This window comes from Chelonia mydas, chromosome 2 (assembly GCF_015237465.2).
Source record: "Chelonia mydas isolate rCheMyd1 chromosome 2, rCheMyd1.pri.v2, whole genome shotgun sequence".
NCBI lineage: Eukaryota > Metazoa > Chordata > Testudines > Cheloniidae > Chelonia > Chelonia mydas.
In genome coordinates this window covers 40,388,933-40,413,556 of record NC_057850.1, presented here as the reverse complement: position 1 = coordinate 40,413,556, position 24,624 = coordinate 40,388,933, and the positions used below count along the sequence as shown (strand labels likewise).

The following is a 24,624-nucleotide window of genomic DNA, read 5'->3' as shown; positions in this document are numbered from 1 at the left end:
AAAAGGGATACATCCTGGCCCCCACAACAGACGGGGGGGCTGCTGAGAGTCCGCGGGGCACTGCGCTTCCCTCTCGAGCAAGCAAGGGGCTATTGGGGTGTCCCACCCTGTCAATGTGTAACTCAATGCTGGCCCCTCCTAGCGGCAGCGTGGGCTCCAAGGCACCTCGGGAAGAAAATGCTTCAGTGGCTCGTGGTCACGCCCCGGGCGCCCGCACCAGCCGGGGCTCGCGGTCCCTAGTAGCATGGGGCAGACGGCAGCCAGAGCTCTCCGTGCCACGTGGAGCTGGTGACTCGCTCCGCCCCGCTGGAGGGGAGGTAGATTGACAGCTCTAGGGAGGGAGCGGCTGGAGCCCTGGCGACGGGGAGGGGAGAGAGTAACAGCGCACGTGCCCGTAACTCCCCTCTAGGCCAGACCTGAGGAGGGTGCACGCGCCACTTCCCCACCCCTACGTCACCCTGCGCCCCGCGTGCGGCGGGACGTTGCGCGGCCGCCGTCCGCCGACGTTCAGCGGAGCCTGAGAGGTGACGTTGCACTCGAGCCGGGGGCGGGGATAGAGCGAGACGCCGCGGAGCTGAGCGGGCCGCTCCCAGCGACTCCGTCCTGCCCTCAGCCGCAGCGGGCGGCCCGGCTGCGGGTCCCGGCTCTGCCCGTGCGGGCCCGGCAGCGGGAGATGCGCTCGGCTTGAGCATCCGCCCCGCGCTCGGTTTCGGCCCCCCGGGGTGGGAGCAGCGATGGCTGCGCGGAGCTGGCAGGAGGCGCTGGCCCAGCAGGCCGAGGAGGTGTCGGCCCGGGTGCGGGACGCGCTGTCGGTCGGGCTGGGCCTGCTGCGCACAGAGCTGGGTCTGGAGCTGGGCCTCGAGCCGCAGGGCCTCCCGAGCTGGCTCGTGCTGCTCGCCGCGGCCGCCCTGGGGCTGCTGCTGCTGCTGGGGCTGCTCTGGGCCGTGGTTTGCGCAACGGGCTCCCGCAGGAAGCAGCCGCGGAGCTTGGCCGGCCGGGAAGAAGACGACGAGGCGGCAGCCCTGGGCCTGACAGGCGGCGGCGTCCCCAACAAGGCGGCTGCGGCCGCGCTGCTGCTGAAGGCTGAGGAGCAGAAGAAACGGAACAAGAAGAGACTTGTGGAGAAAGGGGCGGCCAGGGTGAGCGGAGGGGGGAGAGGTCTTACTGACTGGGGAGGGGGCCCCGTGAGGGGGCTCACTGACGGGGTGGCGGGCTGGCTTCACAGTGGCATCTGGAGGTGGAAAGAAGCATGATCCGTAATTTGAGCAGTGTGTTTCAGATTAAAGTAAAACTGCCACAACATTCTTGTTTTAGATGTTTTGTTTATATCGAGAGTTTGAAAAACTTACCATCGTGCTGCAAGGTGGACGCTGGTGTGAGAGGGGGCTGCTGGTGAAGTCCAGGGGCAAGTAGTCCTAGTGCTGTAGGTTTGCTAAGTAGCTGCAGGGTGAAACTGATTTGGTATTTGCATGTTTCTTTGGATTATGAATAGCTCATGTGAGAGTGCCGATTTCTTGTCAATTGCTTTGCTACTTGGAAAGCTTTGAGCAGCAGTAAATGCATTGAAGCTTTTTGCAGGGAGATGGAACAGCATTCGTTCATCTTTAGGAATCTTTCTAAGAAATCCTGAGGTCTTGAGATTTAATTACCTTTTAATTTAATAAAGCTTTAACTCTACAGAAGGTAGAGGTTTACCTCTCTTCACTCAACAAGCTTAGGTTTTTTTAAGTTTATTACAGAGTCCAGACAAGTGAACAAGTACTGTAAACAGTAGCAATAAGCAACAGACTTTGAGATTGAGTTAACTCAAAATTTTGCATGTTTCATTGAAAAGATAAAGCAAAATCGATAATCCATAGAGGAACACACTTTAATAATCTAAAAGCGATTTCTAAATGAGGAAAGGAGTACTTGTGGCACCTTAGAGACTAACAAATATATTTGAGCATAAGCTTTTGTGAGCTACAGCTCACTTCATCGGATGCTGTAGCTCACGAAAGCTTATGCACAAATTTGTTAGTCTCTAAGGTGCCACAAGTGCTCCTTTTCTTTTTACGAATACAGACTAACACGGCTGCTACTCTGAAACCTGTCATTATGCAAGGCACTGAATTTAGCCGTATGGAGTGGAAATCTATCAACTTCTTGAAAAAACTCGTACAGAATGTTCCGATGAAGTGAGCTGTAGCTCACGAAAGCTTATGCTCAAATAAATTTGTTAGTCTCTCTAAGGTGCCATGAGTACTCCTTTTCTTTTTTCTAAATGAGGGAGACTTGGTGGGTGTGATAAGTGCACAAAGGATAATCTCAAGTAAGTAAAGCTGTTTCTTAAGAAACCACTTTAAAATTCCATTGCATTTTTTCAGTCTTTAAATATCACAATGTGTAGGTAACTGTCTGTTTTTGATATTGTAGCATAGCTGTAGCCATGTCCATCCCAGGATATTAGTGACAAAGAGGGTGAGGTAATATCTTTTATTGGACCAACTTCTGTTGGCGAGAAAGACAAGTTTTCAAGTCACACACAGTTCTTCAGGTCTGGGAAAGGTACTCAGAGTTTCACAAGTAAATGGAAGGTAGAACAGATTGTTTGGTATAAATAGGTAGCTCATATTCTAAAGCACCATTCAAGGTTGAGTGGCCTGGTAACATCTCAGTCATAGGACAAAAAGATGGGGTTAGTGGGTTACAGATTGTTGTAATAAGCCATTAATCCAGTGTGTCTGTTCAATCCATGATTTTTAGTGTCTAGCAGAGTTATGAATTTAAGCTCCCAGGCTTGTCTTGTGAAAGTATTGTGCAGATTTCCCTTGAGGATGGGGACTGATAAGTCAAACATAGTGATTTGTTCACCTACAGGTAGTTTTTGTCTTATCATTTTCCTGAGCAAGTTCATTTGAGAGCATAATGATTATCTGGATTCACCCATGTAATTGTTGGGGCATTTAGTGCACTGGATGAGGTATACAACATGTTGTGATAAGCATATGTAGAATCCATGGATCTTGAAAGGTGTGTTGATCATTGTAGCAGTGGAGATAGGTCTTCAGGTTTTGATCTCTTGTGGCAAGGTCTGGTGTTGCTTTGAGTTGGTGTGTCCTGGTATCTGGAGAGTTTGCTTCTGATGATGATGGTGGGGGTGGGGGATTGTCTGAAGGCCAAAAGTGGGGTTCAGGAAAGATTTCTTTCAGGATGCGGTCCCCATCAAGTTTGGGTTGTAGTTTGATGATACACCGCATGGGTTCTATTTTGAGGTGGTAGGTAACAACTAGGGGTGTGTGGTTGGAGCAGGTTTTATTTCTGTATTGAAGCAAGTTCTCTTGGGGTATTGGGGTGGTGCGTTCCTTGAAGCGATCTACTTCTCTGGTGGAGCATCCTTGTTTCGTGAAGGCAGTTTTAAGTGACATCTTTCCCAGACCTGAAGAAGAGCCCTCTGGGGCTTGAAAGCTTCTCTCACCAGCAGAAGTTAGTCCAATAAAAGATATTACCTCATCCACCTTGTTTTTGATATTGCTTGCTTTGCTGTACTTTCAGCTAGTGAGCAAACTAATCTCATGCATCAAGTTACTGCACACCCTTCTAAAGCTCTTCCTTTCTTGTCAGAGGTTTGGGTCCTAGACCGGTTGGTCTGTAGCTTTCTGCTTTGGCTAAATAGTTTTAATGCTGTTTTTGCTGACATAGGATGGAAAAAAGTGGAGTAGATGTCATTTGACCTGTTATAAACTTGCCTTTCAGTTGCCTCTCATAAGATCTAAATAAGTGAGAGTTTAACTGATCTGCAAAGTGGAAAGAAACTGGGCTTATACCTTTTTCTGGTTCTTTGCTATGTGAAGAAGAATGGCTAAGTGGGTATTCCTCCTTTTTTTATAATTAGAAATTAAAGTCTTCACTCCTGGAAAACTCTCTGGTGACCAAGAACCAGTGAAATTATTACCTTTTAAGAATCCATAGAGTGAAAGCTGAGAAACTGGAAGGGGAGGGTATTTATTCAGACTGTTTAAAACTTTGATTAATTACCATTTTAGAGAGCAGGTATATTTGTTAAAGATTCAAAATCCTGCTTATTCAGTGAAGGCACACAAATCTGAGTCCTCCAGGATGTCCCCCAACAATCAGGAAAGAATAGACATGACATTCTTTATATATCTAAGAAAAAGAAAAGCAAAAATAATTAACAGACGTTTGAGGCCTTCTTCATCAAGAAACAAAAGGGACCAAGCCCACTTACTAACTTAAACACATATCCTTCCACCAAAGTACTTGAGTTTTTAATAAGTGTATTGTCGTTTTTAAAAATTACTTCTATTATTTTTAATTCCCGATGAACACAAATCTTTTGTAAAAGAAAATACACATACTGAATCCATAAATATATACACACACAATGATACATGTAATTAACTATGCTGTTCTTTATTATGCATCTAATCCAGTTAACCCTGTTTCTCATGAAAAAAAATTATCAGGCTCTGTCCCAGTAGTTTGTTAATCCTTCCAGTGTTGTCAAATTTTAAATAAGGTTAAATATTTTAAGCTGTAGTATCATTTTAAAAATAAACTGATCAAAATGTGAATACAACGCTGTGTGGACATATATATTTGTATGAGATGAAAACTACCAATGTCTAGTTAAAAATAAATATATAAAATTTAATATTCGATTTAATTACTGAGCTTTCACTGTGGCAGGTAACCTACAACTTTCATGTATTACTGCATGCAGGGCTTGAAAAATTTACCTGACGCTTACCACCCGTACGTAGAGTAAAGAACACCACTACAGCTATACTCCTTGCAACTTAAAGGAATAAAACAGTTGTGTACTACTTGCCAGTATGCTAGTCAAATAATATCCAATCTAAAGTTTCTAATATAAATTAATGTTAGTTAGTCAAATAGCCAAAACTATTTAGTGAGTATATTTGATTATGACAGTAGTAATCTCCAGTAATACTTTTGCTACTAGCCACAGGACCAAACTTACTAGCCATAGATTGATTCAAAAGATGGGGATAGCTCACTGTTTGGAGTCAACATCCAGTGGAGAAGTCAATCTCTGCCTCTGCCAGGTGCTTGAAAGAGGAGTCTATAGGGATTATTACCAAGGTGTGCTGTCCCTAGATCTTGCTTGTGAGGGCTCCATCTTTCGTCTCCTCTGCTTATGAGATGAGTAATAATCGTGAAGCACATGCCTTCTCTTGCTGCTGGCAGGGAGCACAAGCATTCTCTTTATCTCCTCTTAAGACTTATTTTTTTTTCACCTCCAATCCCAGAGCCTCCTGGCTCCTACAGGGTTCGGTGGGGTTCTTTGCTAACACTGCTCTGCTTTCTAGCTGGTGCAAGGGGAGTGTTACTCACTTTCCCATAGCCTTCGATTTTAAACTCTTTTCTCCAGTGAACAAAGCTGGGCTAATAACTGACTTTTTCAGTTCACAGGCAGTTTTGAAAAAAAAATTCAGTTTGAATGAAATGCAAAAAAATTTCAGAAAATTGAAAAAGAAAAAAAAAATTCAGGCCAAATGAAACACATTCTGTTCAACCCAAAAGGGATTTTTTTTTTCTTTTTAAAAGGTTAGATTCACAAATCAGCTGGAGGATGAGGAATTAGTAGTAGTGTCACCTTCATCAGTGCCCAGTGATTAAGGCACTCGCCTGTGCTGTGGAATTGCCCCTCTGTCTGATGTTGAACACAAGTCTCCCCCATCTCAGGAGAGTGCCCAAACTACTGGGCTGTGGAATATATTGGTGTGGGTCTCTGTTCCTCCTCCAGAAGCTATTCCACTTTGTATAAATAATTAGTCATTGGAGCAGGGACTTCAGCTTGTCTCCCCCACATCCTAGGTCACCAGGTAATAATCGTTCATGGTGGCACTTCATAGGCATTTATAATAACTATTCACTGTTATCCCTTTTTAAAGTTTAATTATTTATACATTGTAGAATAGTTTCAACAGGATGAATTGATAGAGACCACCACACCAGAGTATACCATAGTCCTGTGGTTTGACCATGTACCAACCCTAGGTGGATGGATGGGTTTGTTTAGCTAAGTATACGAAACAATGCTGCATGTTCTGCTTGTGGGAAGGTTCAAGATGTGTCATGGGCCTGGTGCAGAGGGGAGGCCTTGGGGGACAGTGGGGATATTGGATAATGAGCTTGTCCCACAGCAGTGGCTACTGTCCCCTGCAGGACTAAGCCTAAGGCCATGTCTACATTACCACCAATGTCGGCAAAACTTACGTTGTTCTAGAGGCGTCATAAATATAAAGGGAAGGGTATACACCTTTAAATCCCTCCTGGCCAGAGGAAAAACCCTTTCACCTGTAAAGGGTTAAGAAGCTAGGATACCTTGGGGAAGTTTTAACCTAAGCTGATAAAAAATAAGCTTAGGGGGTTTTTCATGCAGGTCCCCACATCTGTACCCTAGAGTTCAGAGTGGGGAAGGAACCTTGACATGGCGAAAGGGTTTTTCCTCTGGCCAGAGGGATTTAAAGGTGTTTACCCTTCCCTTTATATTTATGACATGGGGTATGAAAAAAACCACGCCTCTGAGTGACATAAGTTTCGCTGGCATAAGCGCTCATTTGCATGGCACTGTCAATGGGAGAGCTTCTCCCGCCAACATAGCTACTGCTACTTGTTGAGGTGGTTTTATTATATTGATGGTAGGGATGTAAACTATTAAACAGTTAACCAGTAAGCATTAGTCTTACCGTTAACCCCCTGCCCCGGGCTGGTCGGAGCAGGCCCCAGAGCAGCTTCTCCCCGCAGCGACGCGGCTGCCTCGCCGCAGATGCTGGTGGTTGGTGTCCCCTTGGGAGGCTGAGGATGATGCTGGTCTCTGGTTTTTGCTCCCCCTTGAATTTGGATCCTGGGTGGGACTCAAAAAAAGACAATGCAGTTGATGGGTTGCCTTTAGTTTAAAAACAATAATAGGGAACCACTGTTCTATGCTATGGAAAGTGTCATGGGTTCTGTGTAAGAATACTGTAACATAGCAGATTTTGATACTTTTTACTATTTAAATAAAGGATCAAATGGAGTAATCTTTCATAAGTGAGGTTGGATCAACTCCTAGTCTTGTTCTAAAACAATCAATTTGAGACTTGGAAAAGGTTCTACAATTTGAAAACTTAATTGTTATGATACAGGGCTGAGTTTGAGTTTTAGTAGCGACTATCTCAGAACTGAAAATAATTTAAAAAAAAAAATTGTTTTCAGGATGTATTTAAATGTGAAAAATTACAACTATTTTTAAAGATAATTTGAATCCAGAATTCCACCTTTCCATTTGCAGTTAAGGCTCTACAGTTCTAGTAACTTTTTTTCAGAATTTTTGTTTAAATCCTGAAGTTCCCTAAAATTGTTCAGCTGACCGTTGAAAACTGAGAGGAAGAGGAAGGCAGGATAGCATAGTCTTTAAGCCACCATAAGGCAGAATAGCACTTTTCACTCATGTCACTTCAGGGCCCACAAAAAACGCACACTCAACAGTTGGCACCACGTCCTGTGTGCAGACAGTGTGTGTTCACCCTTGGGCATTAAATCAGTTACAGTGGACAGTAGTTCTATATTTTTGGCTTTCCAAATAGACAGTGCATAAGGAATGAAAATCTGAAGAGTATGTATCTGCTAAGTCAAGTCACTGAGGAGGCAGGTCTACACTTAAACAGCTACAACAGTGCAGCTGCAGCGCTTTAGTGAAGATGCTACTATACTGATGGGAGAACTCCCGTCGGCATGGTTAATCCACCTCCACAAGAGGCAGTAGTTTTGTCAATGGGAGAAGCTCTCCCATCAACATAGCTCTGTTCACACCAGTGGTTAGGACTGTATAACTGTGTCGATCAGAAGTGTGGATTTTCACAACCTGAATGACGCAGTTATATCAATGTAAGTTTGTAATGCAGATCTGGCCTTGGAATAGTTATTAAGGCAGCGTAACAGCTAGATATACTAAGTGCTAATAAGTAGCAGTTCTTCCATCTATCAAATGTTTCTTGTTGAATCTGTCAGTGGGTATTAAAGTAGTATACCATTTAACATACAGTTTGACCTATTCTAAAATTAAATGCAACAACTTTAGTTCTAGCGCTTGAGATTAATATTAAACATTTTTAATTCTTAGTTAAAATTGTATCCTGTAGAAGAAAATATAAACTCAGTCAAGAATATGTTTGGTACTATCAAATAAAAATGAAGATGCAGCTCCTATCCCATGGAGAAAAGGAGTACTTGTGGCACCTTAGAGACTTATTTAGTGCCACAAGTACTCCTTTTCTTTTTGTGAATACAGACTAGCACGGCTGCTACTCTGAAACCTATCCCATGGAGATGAGTTTAAATAAGATGCCATGCAGACTAAACATATCATGGAAACGTAACTTAAATGATATATAGGCAGGCGATGAAATCTTCATAAGAATGGCCCTATTGGGTTAGACCAGTGGTTCATCTAGCCCAGTATCTTGTCTTCCGACAGTGGCCAATGCCAGATGCTTCAAAGAGAATGAAAAGACCAGGGCAATCATCAAATGATCTATCCCCTGTTGTCCAGTCCCAGCATCAGGCAGTCAAAGGCTTAGGGACACCCAGAGCATGGGGTTGCGTTCCTGACCATCTTGGCTAATAGCCATTGATGGACCTGTCCTCCATGAACTTACCTCATTGTTTCTTTTAATTGTTATAGTTTTGACCTTCACAACATCCCCTGGCAACTAGTTCCACAAGTTGACTGTTGCATGAACTTCCTTTTGTTTGTTTTAAACCTTCATGCCCCTTTTTTCTCTCTGTGCTCTATAGGTGGGAGAAGGAGGTTGATGTAGGCTAATAATTATAATAAGTCTCTGGGTCTAAGTGGAAGCAAGAATGTCCTTTATTACTACTTTGTACTAATACAGCACTTAGGAATAACAGTCTGACTGAAGACTGTCAGAAGAGTGGGGAAAAGAGGTAAGGGGTACTGCAGAAATATTTTAAATAAAAGTGCAGAGGTCTTTATTTCGGAGTGTTTTTTTAAATAATCCAGATTTAAGTGGAGCCTTGCAAATTACAGATTTTTTTCAGTTCACTGGCAGTTCCAAAATATTAAAAAATATATATATATATTAGTTCAGATTGAACTGAATCCAAAAAATTTGAGCACATCAAAAAAGTAGACACACAATTCGTTTCAAGTCAAAGAAAACATTTGGGTCAACAAAAACAAAATGGTTGTTTAGTTTCTGGGCTTTTTTCCCACCTGAAAGCAAAATAAATAAGACTAGATTCCCAAACTGGCTGGAAGCAGGAAGTGGTGTCGCCTTATAACCTTTAGCACAGTGGTTAGCGAAATCACTTGTGAACTGGGGTTCATTTCTTCCCTCTGTCTGATGTGGACAAGAAATTTGAATTTGCAGGCGAGTGCTAGCTGTTCGGCCATGAGTTATTCTGGTATAGGTCTCTCTCTTTCTCAAGTTGAAGCTGTTCTGCTTTGCATAAAATACTTGAATAGTCGCCAGGTCAGAATGTGAGATTCCTATAGCCTAGTGATTAGGGTACTTACCTTGGAGGTGGGAGACCCAAGTTCATGAGCCTTTTCAATGACTATTTAATTATGTATACGCAGTGGAGCAACTTCAACAGGAAAGCTTGAGAGAGACCCAGAATATCCCATAGCCACAAATGTGACAAAAAGGGTAATTAAAACCCAGGTCTCTCACATCCTAGGTGAGTGCCATAACCAATAGGCCTAAAGTTATATGTGCACCTTCTTCTCCTCTTACCATCTTGTGAATGGTTCATGAGGGGCCCTCCTTCAGAAACATTGGCTGAAATGATTTATTTGAGTCACATTTTGAGAATGGTTTTGGGTTGACCAAAACTGTTTTTTTCAGTGAATAATGTCTTAAAAATTTCACCCAGCTTCAGATTTTTAATAGCGTACATATCCATGTGTGTATGTGTGGTTTATTTTTGTTTTTAATTTAAATAGGTAACCCACTACATTTGCAACTTGTAGTTTTAAGAACTTGGTGTCTCACAAAATTGATGTTTTGAAAAGTAGTCACTGGTTTGAGGGGAAAACACTTCTCCATTTTCTCTCTCCCCTTCTTCCTCCCTCCCCCAATACATTTGGCAAAACAGAATTGTGGCTCGTGCTCCAGAGGCTTAACTGGAAAATAGTTTGCTGTACTTATGCAATTATTGCATTACAGTGAGATACTGCAGAGGACACTGCTCCAATTGAGTACTTGTGCAGTTGCTCACATGAGCTCTATGTATACTTCTGTGTCTATACATGTGAGAAAACAAATGCACATGCCCATTCACTTATGTGTATTAAAGTAATTTCTATCAATATACACAATCCTAAACCTCATCAGGAAGAATTTTTTTTAAAAATTGTAATGTTTAGCAAAACTTATTTGGAATCCAAGCTACAGTTGTTTAGATCAGACCTAAAGTTCCTGAAAGTTTTACAGATGCATATTTTGTTGTTTAGGAGCAACTATATATTATCCCTCAATATAAAGATTGATAAAATACTTCAGGTGTCCTCCACTTTTTCTTCGTTTGTTTACATTAAAAATAGTAAAGCTGTATAATATTCCACTACATAATTGGTTACAGTGTGGTATAGATATTACTATAAATGTCAAGGCTTTCCTTCACTCTTAATCTGCTTGTTTACAATATGCAAGACAGTTGCTATTCAACAGACTAGCTGTAGAAACTACTAGTCTGATTTTTATCCAGCTGCATTTAGAATATTTACTAGTTCATGTACTTGTTTCTTGACTCCATACAGTATATACAACAACAGTAGCAGACTTCAGAAATTTTGAAAATAAGCTTTGAAAATATAAAACTAAATTGCTTTACATTAAAAGGTAATTAAGCTAGCATTTGGGTTCTTTCCCCATAGTGCATAGAACTATAGTTGGCTTCAAAGAAAACCTTTCATACTATCTTTGTAATTATGTAACTTACATTCTGTGGTTTGCTTCACCTGCCCTCTCAGATTTAATCTGATTTAAATTTTTGATTACATATGCAGCCTAATGGACGGCCTGTTCTTGAAGTGTCTGAGGATGAAATAATTCAGACGGCTCGAAGAGAAAATCCAAAGCAGCCACTGGATGCAGAAAAGAAGAATGAGAAGGTTATTTATGGCTTTGAAACTATAGTAAACTACTTGATGAGATTAATTTTTATATATTTGTATTACGTGAAGGTTTCAGCCAGGATTGGATTCCATTCCTATCGAATTTAAATTATTTTACAAAAATAGTAAGTTTTCCAACTGCTAATTTTTTTTGAAAGACAGCTTTAAAGATACTAAGATCCCACATCAAGAATTAAATGTTTGCACTTCCTTTTAAAATGAAGGAATTTAAAATACTGAATAGCAGCTCTTGTACATGATGATAAGGCCAAATTAGTATTCCATTGTGTGTACTCTCTGTAAGTGCTCAAAAGGTGATCAGTGTAATCTTTCAAATAACTTACCATTATTGTATCATCTAACAGCTGAGGGAGTGCTGTTTTAAGGCCAAATCCTACGCTTGCATGTTAAACTGATTTAACATGTACCATAAATCACTGAGCAAATATACCCTCAGTTCACCAGACAACTTTTATTTATCTGATTAAAATAGGCATATGACCAAAACTGACTTTATCTTGGCTCTTTTGCTCACAACTTTATGTAATTGAAAATACAGGTTACATCTGCTGGTTGAAATTATAATATGTCGAGTAAATTGCCGTGCAGCGATTCTCTGATTTGGAAATGATTGTCACATTGGTTTTGGTTCTAGCTCTAATAAAAGTGTACTCATTCATACAGGGAATTTTTAAAATCTTTCTGTGGTAGACAACAAAGTTACTAGGCTAAAACTGTTCTCATGATACTGTTGGGGATTCATTATGTACTAGCAGAAGATATATTAAACAGCATAAATGGTTAACTGTAACTATTACTGAAAAGTTGTTGAACATAGGAAGCTATTTGATTAAAAAAAAAAAACAAATATCTGGTCCTGATTAATTTCCCAGCTATTAATGGTTTTATAGCTTAATTGAGTAAATAAGTTATTGGAAACTCTTGTAGTATTAGTTAATTCTGCATTTGAATAACAAGAAATGTTCCAATGTTAGATGGAAGCCTGAATTCTAAAGTGTATCATAGGTGTTTGTATTTGGAAGTAAAGGTAACGTTCTTTTTTTAAGCGAAGAAACAAACGTATTTATCTCGCTGCTCATTTTTTCTCCTTCCCTCCCTCACAAAACAATACCAAGCCTAAACTGCAGTTCCAAGTAATTCTATGCCACTAAATGGCTGTTTTTATTAGAGTAATGTAGTCCAATCATTTTGGGTAAATATAAGGAGAGAATCTAGTAGGGCGCCTTGAAGTAAATCACAAAGTGAAAAGCCTTGATTATTTAAATAATTTTAATCAATTTTCCCATTTGTACTTCTGTTACTTTCTAAGAGAGGTGTATTATTACTGGTTAATATAACCATTAAAACATGTTAATTTACAACTAAATAGAGCTTTTACACAAGATTTGGTACATCTTTTTGCTACCGGGGGGGTATGCTATAACTATATATACATTTAATTTAAGCAAATATGCCTCAGTGAAAGGGACTGGAGCTTAGATTCCTACTCACCTAAGTCTACTGAAAATGAGAAGACAGCCTCCTAAATTACATAGCCCTGGCCCACACTAGGGGGGGTCAACCTAAGATACGCAACTTCAGATTTGCGAATAGTGTAGCGGAAGACTGCGTATCTTAGGTCGACTTACCTGGTGTGAGGACGGCGGCGAGTCAACCGCTTCCACTCCCCCATCGACTCCACTTCCGCCTCTCGCGAGCTGGAGTTCCGGAGTCGACGGGGAGCGCATTTGGGGATTGATTTATCATGTCGAGACGAGACACGATAAATCGATTCCCGATAGATAGATCACTACCCGCCGATCCAGCGGGTAGTGAAGACCTGTCCTTAGGCTGTTCTTCATATTTTCAGACTAGTAGATCTCATCACTCCCTCCCTCGTTTTTATTCATAGGCTGGAAGAGAGACAAGTTTTCCTGCTTTTTCAACTCTCAATTGATTTATCAACTTTGAATGAATTAGTCCAAATGAAGAAAATATTATTTTTGTGCCTGCAGAAGAGAGGACCGTGCTGTCAAAAACTGGTTTTGCACATCAACAAATTCTTGTTCCAGGTGCTTAGCTAGTGACTTCCACCAATTCAGTGGTGTGACTTGCTTTTAAACATCAACAAACGTGTACTGCTTGAATGGTTCACCTTCTGGCCCTGAAATGTATTATGGTTGGCATGATTGATGGGTAATTTAGATGCCCATGTCATAGCAGCATTTTCTTCAGCAGTTAGGCATCTACTTGGTACTTTGGGTTGAGAATATTAGCAAAAAATGAAGTGGAGTAAGCTTGATCCATCTGTTTCTTTACTGCTTGCAATTTAATTTTGTTGTTGGGTATTTCTTGCTTCACTGCCTCAAAGTTCTTTCCAAATTTCAACAGCCTCAACAATACAGCAGCAATCTTTCTGCAGTTTGCCAAATAATGTGGAAATAAGTTTCTGTATATTCAGCATATCTTCTACATTTCCCTTTAGTCTGATTAGGACCACTTTGGCTGGTATAGTTCCATTTATTTTGTCACGATTCTCTTTGCAAATTATCAGAATAGACCAGTTCTTAATAAATGGCTCAGAACGGTCAACCACTGAATTCAAGTGCATGTCTTGGGTAGAATTAGTTTGGATCCTTCTTCTCTCTCTAGTGAAACTGAAGCAAAGTGGTTGTTACAGAAGTATTTTGCAATTTCAATGTTTTCCTTTATTCCTGGAGTTGTATTTTAGTCAAATGAGCATTGAATCCATATGTTGTAAGTTTTCAGGTTGCCTTTGTTTTCTTCTTCTAGATTTCTTCTCATCTTTGCTACATTTGCAGCTTGTCTGTGAGAAAGGTCTACACTTGAATTTTATTCTATTACATCCAAAATACAAATTTATGACAATCTAAGTTATCATTTCCTGCATAGTAAGAAATGGTAGGCAGTTCTTAAGAATGGTGCAAAAATAAATGTACTAACCAGTTGATCCAGATTGTTCAGACATGTCCATATCCTCTTCAAAGTCATTGCCTTTGAGGAGCATTTGTCATAATGACATTGATTCTTACAACCAGGACTTGCATTTTTTGTTTCGCAGTTTACGTTAGACGTGTTTATTTTTTATCCAGAGGTACAGGAATTTCTTGAAAATATTCCCAAATAGGGTCCTTTTTACGACCTGCGGCCATGGCAGTTTTTCCCCTCCAATTCTCAGGTCTTGAAATCAACACTAGAGGCTGCAGTCAGAAGAATGTCATTCGTTCTTTTCACAGTGTCCTGCTTTGACACCAGTGTTGCTCCTTTCTGGTCGAACACTCAACTCCTCCTTTGTTACATAACTCCAGTTCCACCCCCTCTCTCTACTTCCAGGAAAACACAAGAACTAACAGCAATCCATGACTTCTGCTCATGTAACCCAGATGCCTTTTGCATTGCAGTATTTTATTTAAAGAAAGAGGGAGGCAGTTGAGAAATTAATGGATTTCTATTTGTATATATCTCTGTATACACCTGCAAGGAAACGGAACAAGGCCATTTAGTTGAAGTGTCCAGAACCGTCCAGAAACAAGGGCTGGTAGTTCCTGTGCAGATTAGTGCTTTTCTGTAAGCTAGAGAGTAAGTTTCCAAGGTGGCTGGAGTCATAAACAATTGTAATTTGAGAGCTGAGCCAATCAGAGCTCAGGTAAGGAGAAGCTATAAATAGGACTATGGGGCCACCCAGATGAGCTCAGTAGATGATCATGATGAGATATGTGATGGTGTCTCCTGGAGTCAGAGGCAGGTCCCATCCCCTGTGATGACTTTGCCAGTCTGTTGCACCCAATACCGCAGCCCATGGATCCCCTCCCCTACAGGATCAGGCCCTTAATACAGTACATGATCCACTATGCCATATTTATAAAGCATGACTTCAAAAGTTAGCTTTTCCCCGATCAATTATTTATATAGAAAAGCAGCCTTTAACTCAAAGTTTATGATTGAGGCTCATGGATTCAGCACATTTATTATTTAAATGTTTTAAGAGATTGTAATAAGTTTAGGCCTTAACATATTTTGTAGTAAATTAATATTTCATTTTAAACAGGTTTATTTTTAAAAAAGAAAGTTATAATTTAAATAAAATCTAAAACAGCTTATTTAAATTAAAAGAAAATACATTTTGAAGTGGATATAAATATGAAGTCTGGGTGTAAATTGCTGCCCTTCAGTGTCAATTAAAAACTGCTCCAAGCCTCTTTTTAAACTTAGTGAGGATAGTTAGACAGGCAGCTATGTTAGTTTTCAGAGTAGCAGCCTTGTTAGTCTGTATCCGCAAAAAGAAAAGGAGGACTTGTGGCACCTTAGAGACTAACAAATTTATTTGAGCATAAGCTTTCTTGAGCTACAGCTCACTTCATTGGATGAAGTGAGCTGTAGCTCAAGATAGCTTATACTCAAATAAATTTGTTAGTCTAAGGTGCCACAAGTCCTCCTTTTCTTTTTGCAGCTATGTTAGTCACTCTGGGAAATCACCCTCTTTCCATATGCATTGCATTGTTAATAGCTTGAGTGCACTGAGTAGAATCTCCCAAGGCCCTGCGAGAGTGCTCTTTCTTTGTTCGGCTTAGAGAAGTAAACTGAGACTACAAGTTAAGTGTTTTTTCCATATCTAAAAATACATGGCGTACATTGGGGTTTTTTTTTTTTGTATTGGTGCTCCTCTTGTGTTTCTGAGATTCTTTGCTGTCTTTCTCTTCAAGGGCCATGAACCTCACTTATTCCTTGAAAATGGTTACAGTTTTCTGCTTGTCATCACTGCTAGCATCTCCAGTATGGTTTTGTACTGAAGATGCATGTGTACTGTCTTCAATTTTGCCACTTCCCTCTTCATTCTTCTTCTCTGCCTTGTTCAATTACACAAGAGCAAAAAATAAGTGATTCAACTTAATTTGCCATACATGTCTGCTATTCACTGGAAAGTGACAAACTAGAGCAAATGGAAAACTCCTTAAAACTTCATAGCTAGTTTTATTTGCAAGCTTGAAAAAAATGTATGCTCTTGAATCAGTACTTATGGTGGGGAAGGAAAGCTTATTTTTACATTCTTTATTTTCCTCTGTATAGAGGCCCACACATCTGCTTGATTTTAAGGTTTTTTTGCTAATCTGCCAAGTTCTTAATGTATTGTTCAGCTGATGGTAGAGCCAAGATTGGCAGCCTTCTGTGCACAGAGGTGATCATTTAGAATGAATAGAACCCGTATTTTGTACAGTCATGCACCTCCTGACTGTTTTAGTCAGTGATATAATTGAGATGGTGACTGATGTTAGAAACCTTGACTGAGCTTAGCAGGTGTGGAAAAAGTAGATATGTACCATGTTCCAGTAATTGATATTAGGAAAGCAAAGATGATAAACTTCTGATTTATTTATTAAATCCTTGCGTACAGCAACATAAATTCCCTCTTTGTAAGGCTCTATGAAAACATTTAATGTGACTTTTTCATAGAAAAGCTGGATGTAAAAGTTGGATTTCTAATACTCTAATCAGTTTTTTTTTTTTAATGGAATTGTAGAATTTGTATGCAAGTTCATAGAATCATAGAATATCAGGGTTGGAAGGGACCTCAGGAGGTCATCTAGTCCAGCCCCCTGCTCAAAGCAGGACCGATCCACAACTAAATCATCCCAGCCAGGGCTTTGTCAAGCCTGACCTTAAAAATATCTAAGGAAGGAGATTCCACCACCTCCCTAGGTAATGCATTCCAGTGTTTCACCACCCTCCTAGTGAAAAAGTTTTTCCTAATATCCAACCTAAACCTCCCCCATTGCAACTTGGTGGAGTTCTTGTGACCATGTAGGCCTTTTTATTATTATTGTTTGTCATTTAACTTTTCATGCTGTATTTTGAAGGTCATGGGTCATGCAGAGGGGCAGTTGGGTTTGTGTCCTCTTTTGGAGGTATGGGGGGATGATGATGGTAGAGATGGAATGGGGGGGACTGTTAAAGCAAAGCAGAAAAAAGCCTTTTTTTTAAGTGTTTAGGTCCTTTTTTGCCTGGAAGATTTTGATGTCTAGAGAACTTCTGAAATAATGACCTCACAAGAGCCAGCAGTAGAAGTTGAGCAGTTAAGGGGAATTGGTTTATAGTCTGTTTACTCCTTTTTTTTTTGGAACACCTATTGGTGCTCACTAGAACTGGCTAGTCAAAGTTTTTCAAAAGTTTTTTTTTTTTTTTTGCTTTAAAAAAAATTCCTTTTCAAAGTTGGAAATTTTTGAAAGATCCCCCTTCTGTCAGATGCAACAAGTTGTAACTCTTTTTAACATTAACTACCCTTTTTTATCCTTAGTTATATGCTTTCTTATAAAATAGTAGTTTTTCACTTAAATAGTAGTTTAAGAATATGTACAGTATTCTCAGTTGTGTAGGAACTAGTCCCCTAACCCAGCTGGGTTATTTTTCTCTATATCTAATTTAGTTTATTACGGAAGCAAATGCAAGGAAAAAGAAATGTTTGAAACTTACCCTTGTTCTTTTGCTGGGGGAGGGAAGATATGGAGAGGAGTCAGTAGCCCTCCCATACTCAGTGCTTGGTGGCCAGTTACTGAACAAGTGATCCTTCTGCCTTATAGTTAAGGCTTTGTTTTAGTCAGGGGTATTTTTAGTAAACGTCATGGACAGGTCACGGTCAGTAAACAAAAATTCACTTCCCGTGACTTGTCCATGACTTCTACTGTATGCCCTGGACTAAATCTTGGTGGGGGAGCAGCCTGGGCATGCGCGGCCTGGGACCCGCACTGGTGCTGTGTGGGTGGTGGTGCGCGGCCCGGGACTCCTGCTGGTGCTGGGTGGGAGGGTGGGGGTTTGCTGGGGCCAACAGGCTACATACCTGACTCCGTGCCTCCCCGGAAGTGGGGACATCCCCCCTTGCTCAGCTCCTAGACAGAGGCATGGCCAGGCAGCTCTGTGTTTCACAGCTCCCATTGGCCAGGAACCATGGCCAAGGAGATCTGTGGGGGCGGTGCCTTCACACAGAGGCAGCGCGCAGAGCTGCCTGGCCACACCTCCGGCTAGGAGCTGAGCGAGGGGGATGTTGCTGCATCTGAGGAGCCCCCTAGGTAAGCGCCGCCCAGAGCCCGCCTCACCCCGTACTGTGCTCCAACCCTCTCCCACACCCAAGCTGCTGCTGCTGCTGCTGCTGGGGGGAGAGGGGGTGCAGTGGCCCAAGACTGCCGCAGCAGCAGCCAGTGGGCCTGGTACGGGCTGCTTTAGCTGCCCCCAGGCCAGGCGCACCAACCACTGAAGAAACCACAGAGGTAACAGAAAGTCACAGAATCTGTGACTTCCATGACAAACTTGCAGCCTTACTTATAGTTAGACTTGGCAGGACTCTATTTAAATCCACAGATGTCAGTTAATGTCAATTTCAGCTTACGCTGAAATGGATGAAAAAAAATCAATCAGTAACAGTTGCTGTGAGTGCAGCTCCCCCCTACTCCCTCACCTAGCGCCTGCAGGGATCAGGTGTCGGTAGCCATGTAGGGAGCCCTGCAGTCACAGGAGTGAGGGAGTAGGGCCATGACAGTGGAGCTACCAAGGGTTCCCTGTATTGCTAGGGACAATGGATCCCTGCCACCCCAAGGTGAGGGGAAGGCTCTGGTGCTAGCAGAGCAGAGACCCCGGCCAAGGCTGCCAGGAGGAGGAGCAGCTGCCTCTGGCTGTGGGGAGGCCACCTTGTTGATCAATGGCTCCTGCCCAGGGATAGAGCCATTCAGCAGCAGGGTGGCCTTCCCCATGGCAGGGCGTTCATCCTCTTCTTCCTCCACTCTGCTACACCAGAGCCTTCCCCACACCTTGTGCCTGCAGGGATTGGGTGCCTGTGGTCCTGTGGCAGCATAGAGAGCCTTCTGCATGTCTGCTGTCACATCCCTGCTCTCACCAGCTGGGAGTGCCAAGGGTCCCTTCTCTGCTCCACCAGGATTGTAGCTTTTCTTGCACCTTATCTCTGCAGAGATTGGGTGTCACTGATCCTGTGACAATGCAGAGAGCCCTCTACAACCTCACTGTCATGGGATTGAGGGAGCGGCCATGACAGAAGGGCTGCAGAGGGCTCCTTGCATGTCCACAGAGCCAGTGACATCCGGTCCCTGTAGGCCCAAGGTGTGGGGGCAGTTGGAGGGAGCCCTCTGCAGCTCTGCTGTCATGGCCCTGCTCACTCACTCATTCAGCCAGAAGTGAGAGAGCCATCCCCAGGCAGGAACTGTACAGCAGTGAGGTGATCTCCCCTGTGACCAGGGGCTCGTCATCCTCCTTGCAGGCCTGGCTAGGGGTCTGCTCCTCCAGCCAGGACTGCAGCCTCCCTTGCACCTCGCACCCAGTAGCCATGCTGAGAGCCCTTTGTAGCCCCACTGTCAGTGCTGTCCTAATCCCAATACTACCCTCCTTAATTTTCCACAACTGTAAAAATAAAAATTATTAAAAATTAAAAAAATCTATATGGTTGAAATTACAAAAAATAAAAATCTAGTTCTACCAAGCCTATATATAATTTACTTTCTGGACCCATTACGTCTTTGCTCTGATAACAGTGGAAGTTTAGGGCTTCCCTGGTGGAATGCATCAGTTAACTCAAGGTGTTTCTTTGCATAGATTTATATAGTCTGAGGCAAAAAGGGACCATTCAGTGATGTAATCTGACTTTTGTATATCGCAGGGCATAAAACTTCATCCAGTTTAAATTATCTGGCTCAACACAGGTATTTAGCTAATGCATGTTCCAGAAAGTCTCAATTGGAAGACTACAAAAGATGAAGAATGTGTTTGCCTTGGTAGTTTGTACAGTGTTTACTCTTGGGGGAATTCTGTGCCACTGTGCAATGCAGAATGTTGCAGAAATTAATGTGTGCGCAGAATTTCCTTTCTCCCACAGAAATGGACTGCAGTGCTGTTGGCCACCACTAGGGGGCGCTGGACCCCGCAGAACCCAGCTTGAATCATAGAATATCAGGGTTGGAAGGGACCTCAGGAGGTCATCTAGTCCAACCCCCTGCTCAAAGCAGGACTGATCCCAAATTAAATCATCCCAGCCAGGGCTTTGTCAAGCCTGACCTTAAAAACTTCTAAGGAAGGAGATTCCACCACCTCCCTAGGTAACGCATTCCAGTGTTTCACCACCCTCCTAGTGAAAAAGTTTTTCCTGATATGCAACCTAAATCTCCCCCACTGCAACTTGAGACCATTACTCCTTGTTCTGTCATCTGCTACCACTGAGAACAGTCTAGAGCCATCCTCTTTGGAACCCCCTTTCAGGTAGTTGAAAGCAGCTATCAAATCCCCCCTCATTCTTCTCTTCCGTAGACTAAACATCCCCAGTTCCCTCAGCCTCTCCTCATAACTCGTGTTCCAGTCCCCTAATCATTTTTGTTGCCCTCCGCTGGACTCTTTCCAATTTTTCCACATCCTTCTTGTAGTGTGGGGCCCAAAACTGGACACAGTACTCCAGATGAGGCCTCACCAGTGTCAAATAGAGGGGAACGATCACGTCCCTCAATCTGCTTGGCAATGCCCCTACTTATACATCCCAAAATGCCGTTGACCTTCTTGGCAACAAGGGCACATTGTTGACTCATATCCAGCTTCTCGTCCACTGTAACCCCTAGGTCCTTTTCTGCAGAACTGCTGCCTAGCCCTTCGGTCCCTAGTCTGTAGCGGTGCATCGGATTCTTCCATCCTAAGTGCAGGACTCTGCACTTGTCCTTGTTGAACCTCATCAGATTTCTTTTGGCCCAATCCTCCAATTTGTCTAGGTCCTTCTGTATCCTCTCCCTACCCTTCAGCGTATCTACCTCTCCTCCCAGTTTAGTGTCACCTGGAAACTTGCTGAGGGTGCAATCCACACCATCCTCCAGATCATTTATGAAGATATTGAACAAAACTGGCCCCAGGACCGACCCTTGGGGCACTCCACTTGATACCAGCTGCCAACTAGACATGGAGCCATTGATCACTACCCATTGAGCCCGACAATCTAGCCAACTTTCTACCCACCTTATAGTCCATTCATCCAACCCATGCTACTTTAACTTGCTGGCAAGAATACTGTGGGAGACAGTGTCAAAAGCTTTGCTAAAGTCAAGGAACAACACGTCCACTGCTTTCCCTTCATCCACAGAGCCAGTTATCTCGTCATAGAAGGCAATGAGATTAGTCAGGCATGACTTGCCCTTGGTGAATCCATGCTAACTGTTCCTGATCACTTTCCTCTCCTCTAAGTGTTTCAGAATTGATTCCTTGAGGACCTGCTCCATGACTTTTCCAGGGACTGAGGTGAGGCTGACTGGCCTGTCGTTCCCAGGATCCTCCTCCTTCCCTTTTTTAAAGATGGGCACTACATTAGCCTTTTTCCAGTCGTCTGGGACTTCCCCCGATCGCCATGAGTTTTCAAAGATAATGGCCAATGGCTCTGCAATCACATCTGCCAACTCCTTTAACACTCTCATATGCGATGCATCTGGCCCAATGGATTTATGCACGTCCAGCTTTTCTAAATAGTCCCGAACCACTTCTTTCTCCACAGAGGGCTGGTCACCTCCTCCCCATGCTGTGCTGCCCAGTGCAGCAGTCTGGGAGCTGACCTTGTTAGTGAAGACAGAGGCAAAAAAAGCATTGAGTACATTAGCTTTTTCCACTACTTCTGTCACTAGGTTGCCTCCCTCATTCAGTAAGGGGCCCACCCTTTCCTTAACTTTCTTGTTGCTAACATACCTGAAGAAACCCTTCTTGTTACTCTTAACATCTCTTGCTAGCTGCAACTCCAGGTGTGATTTGGCCTTCCTGATTTCACTCCTGCATCCCCGAGCAATATTTTTATACTCATCCCTGGTCATTTGTCCCATCTTCCACTTCTTGTAAGCTTCTTTTTTGTGTTCAAGATCAGCAAGGATTTCACTGTTAAGCCAAGCTGGTCGCCTGCCACATTTACTATTCTTTCTACACATCGGGATGGTTTGTCCCTGTAACCTCAATAAGGATTCTTTAAAATACAGCCAGCTCTCCTGGACTCCTTTCCCCCTCATGTTATTCTCCCAGGGGATCTTGCCCATCAGTTCCCTGAGGGAGTCAGTCTGCTTTTCTGAAGTCCAGGGTCCGTATTCTGCTGCTTTCCTTTCTTCCTTGCGTCAGGATCCTGAACTCGACCATCTCATGGTCACTGCCTCCCAGGTTCCCATCCACTTTTGTTTCCCCTACTAATTCTTCTGGTTTGTGAGCAGCAGGTCAAGAAGAGCTCTGCCCCTACTTGGTTCCTCCAGCACTTGCACCAGAAAATTGTCCCCTGCATTTTCCAAAAACTTCCTTGCACGTAGGAGACACTGCTAGGGAGAGGGGGAGGGAGCTAGAGTGTTCCTGGCAGCTTCAGTTCCCAGCATGCCCTGAGGGAAGGAGACGGCTTGCATGGAGTTTCCTTTCTCCCTCTGGATACCTGGGCTCTGGGGGGGAAGGGGTGTGTGTGTATCTGGGCAAGGGGAGCCCTATGGCTGGACTCTGGAGGGAAGGGGGGTTTGGGTGTATTGGCTGGGGGAGCACCGTGGCTGGGCCCTGGGAGGGAGGAGTTGTGGGTGTCTGCCCTTCCGGCTGGGCTGTGTGGGGGGAGGAGGCAGAGAAACAGGAACTGGGTTGTCATAGGGGTTTCTTTAAATCTATTCCCGGGGGAATTTTTGTGTATGTCTGTATTGTTACAGACATACTTGCTGACAGGTATTTTGAAATAAATTCCCAGAGTAATTGAAACTGGTGTGGTTATGTAGTGTTCTGAAAAATAAAATTTGCAGAATTTTAAAATATTGTGTGCAGAATTTTTATTTTGCAGAATGACCCCAGGAGTAAGTGTTTAAAAAAATTGTGCCTGCTTTCTAATTTGAATTTGTCTGGCTTCAGCTTCCAGCAGTTGGTTCATGTTATGTGTTTCTCTATGTGATTACAGAGCCCTTTAGTACTTGTCATTTTCTCCCAGTGAAGGTACTTAGACGTAATCAAATGACCTCTGTCTTCTTTTGACCAACTAATCACTGTGCTCTTTAAGTTTCTCACTGTAAAGCATTTTCTCCAGCCCTTGAATCATTTTTGTGCCTCCTTCCTGCATTGTCCAATTTTTCAACATCTTTTTAAAAATGTGGACAGAAGACCTGCACACTGTATTCCAGTATCTGTCTCACTAATGCCATATACAGAAGTAAAATCACTTTTCTGCTTCTGCTTACTATTCCCTTGTGTGTTTATCTGAGGAATGTGTTAGACCTTTTGGTCACCGTGTTGCACTGGGAGCCCATTTTGAGTTGCTTATGCACTGTGACCCCTAAATCATTGTGTTCCAGGATACAGTCCCCCATTTTGTAGGTATGGCCTGCAGTCCTTGTTTCTAGGTGTAAAACTTTGCATTTAACTGTATTAAAATGCATTTTGTTTTAATGGGTCCAGCCTATCAAGCAATCCAGATTGCTCTGTATGACTGGCCTATCTTCACTTGCCATTCCTCCAGTCTGTAATTCACAGATTTTGTCAGCAATGGTTTGGGGATTTTTTGCTCTATTTAAATATTAAAAAATAGAGCAAAAAAACCATTGCCCCCCTCCCCCCCCCGCTCTTCATACAGAAGAAATGTTTCCTAAAAGCCACTACTTTGGAACTAACCAATAGGTTAATCTTGCAAAGTAGATTTTCCATTTCTAATCTGTAAATATCTTTTAATTCTTACAATTTATAACAATATTTTCTTAATACCTGTAATAGAAACATTTAGTCTCTTTAATAACATAAGGCTGAATTATTGCTTTTTTATTTTAGTCAAAAAAGAATAAAAAGAAATCAAAGGGAGATGCTAAAACAGTTCAGGACCTGTCACGTCTTGATGGAAAAGAAGCAGATGAAGGTACTAAGAACAGCATTGATAAGGCAATGCACTAGGCTAAAATGTCTCACATGCTATCTAAGATTTACTTGCTTAAATATATCATAACAAAATTAATTAGTTGATGTCATAATCTTAAATCGGATATGTGATCATGTAGTGGTTACTACCTGGTGAAATGTTCTTAGATTAACAGTGTTTGCATGCTGAATATCTGAAAATCCAGGATTTCTGGAACAGAAAAGTTAAGAAAAGTAGCTTCAGAACTGGAGTTTGGCAATTTGATCTGTGAATGTTGGATTATAAGGGTTGACAAATACTAAAATTGTTCATCTGAGGCAATCAACCTACATTTTTATTCTACCTGAAGTGTTGTGGCTCATATGGTTTGAGTAGTTGTAAAAACGAAAGACTACTATTTTCGCATCCGGAAAAAGGACATACTGACTTTTCAAGCATGCCATTTAAACTCTTACGTGTAAAGTTCAGTCACTCTACCCTTGTTCTCACCTTTACCTATTGGTTTCAATCTATCTTATTACTAACTCTTAAAAAATTAAACTTGGTTCCTAGTTACATTTTAGTTGGGTTATTCTTTTACCATTGT

The 24,624-nt window shown here is 42.3% G+C and overlaps 1 protein-coding gene across 1 annotated transcript in view; it reads left to right on the top strand.

Annotated features, from left to right (window-relative positions):
* Positions 1-322: 322 nt before the first annotated feature.
* MTDH (metadherin) overlaps positions 323-24,624 on the top strand; it is a 51,533-nt gene continuing 27,231 nt past the window's right edge. Inside the window, exons 1-3 of the mRNA XM_007055992.4 lie at positions 323-1,139; positions 11,042-11,146; positions 23,954-24,038. Coding sequence (XP_007056054.3) covers positions 735-1,139; positions 11,042-11,146; positions 23,954-24,038 — 595 coding nt within the window. The 5' untranslated portion in view covers positions 323-734. The remainder of the gene's footprint in view (positions 1,140-11,041; positions 11,147-23,953; positions 24,039-24,624) is intronic.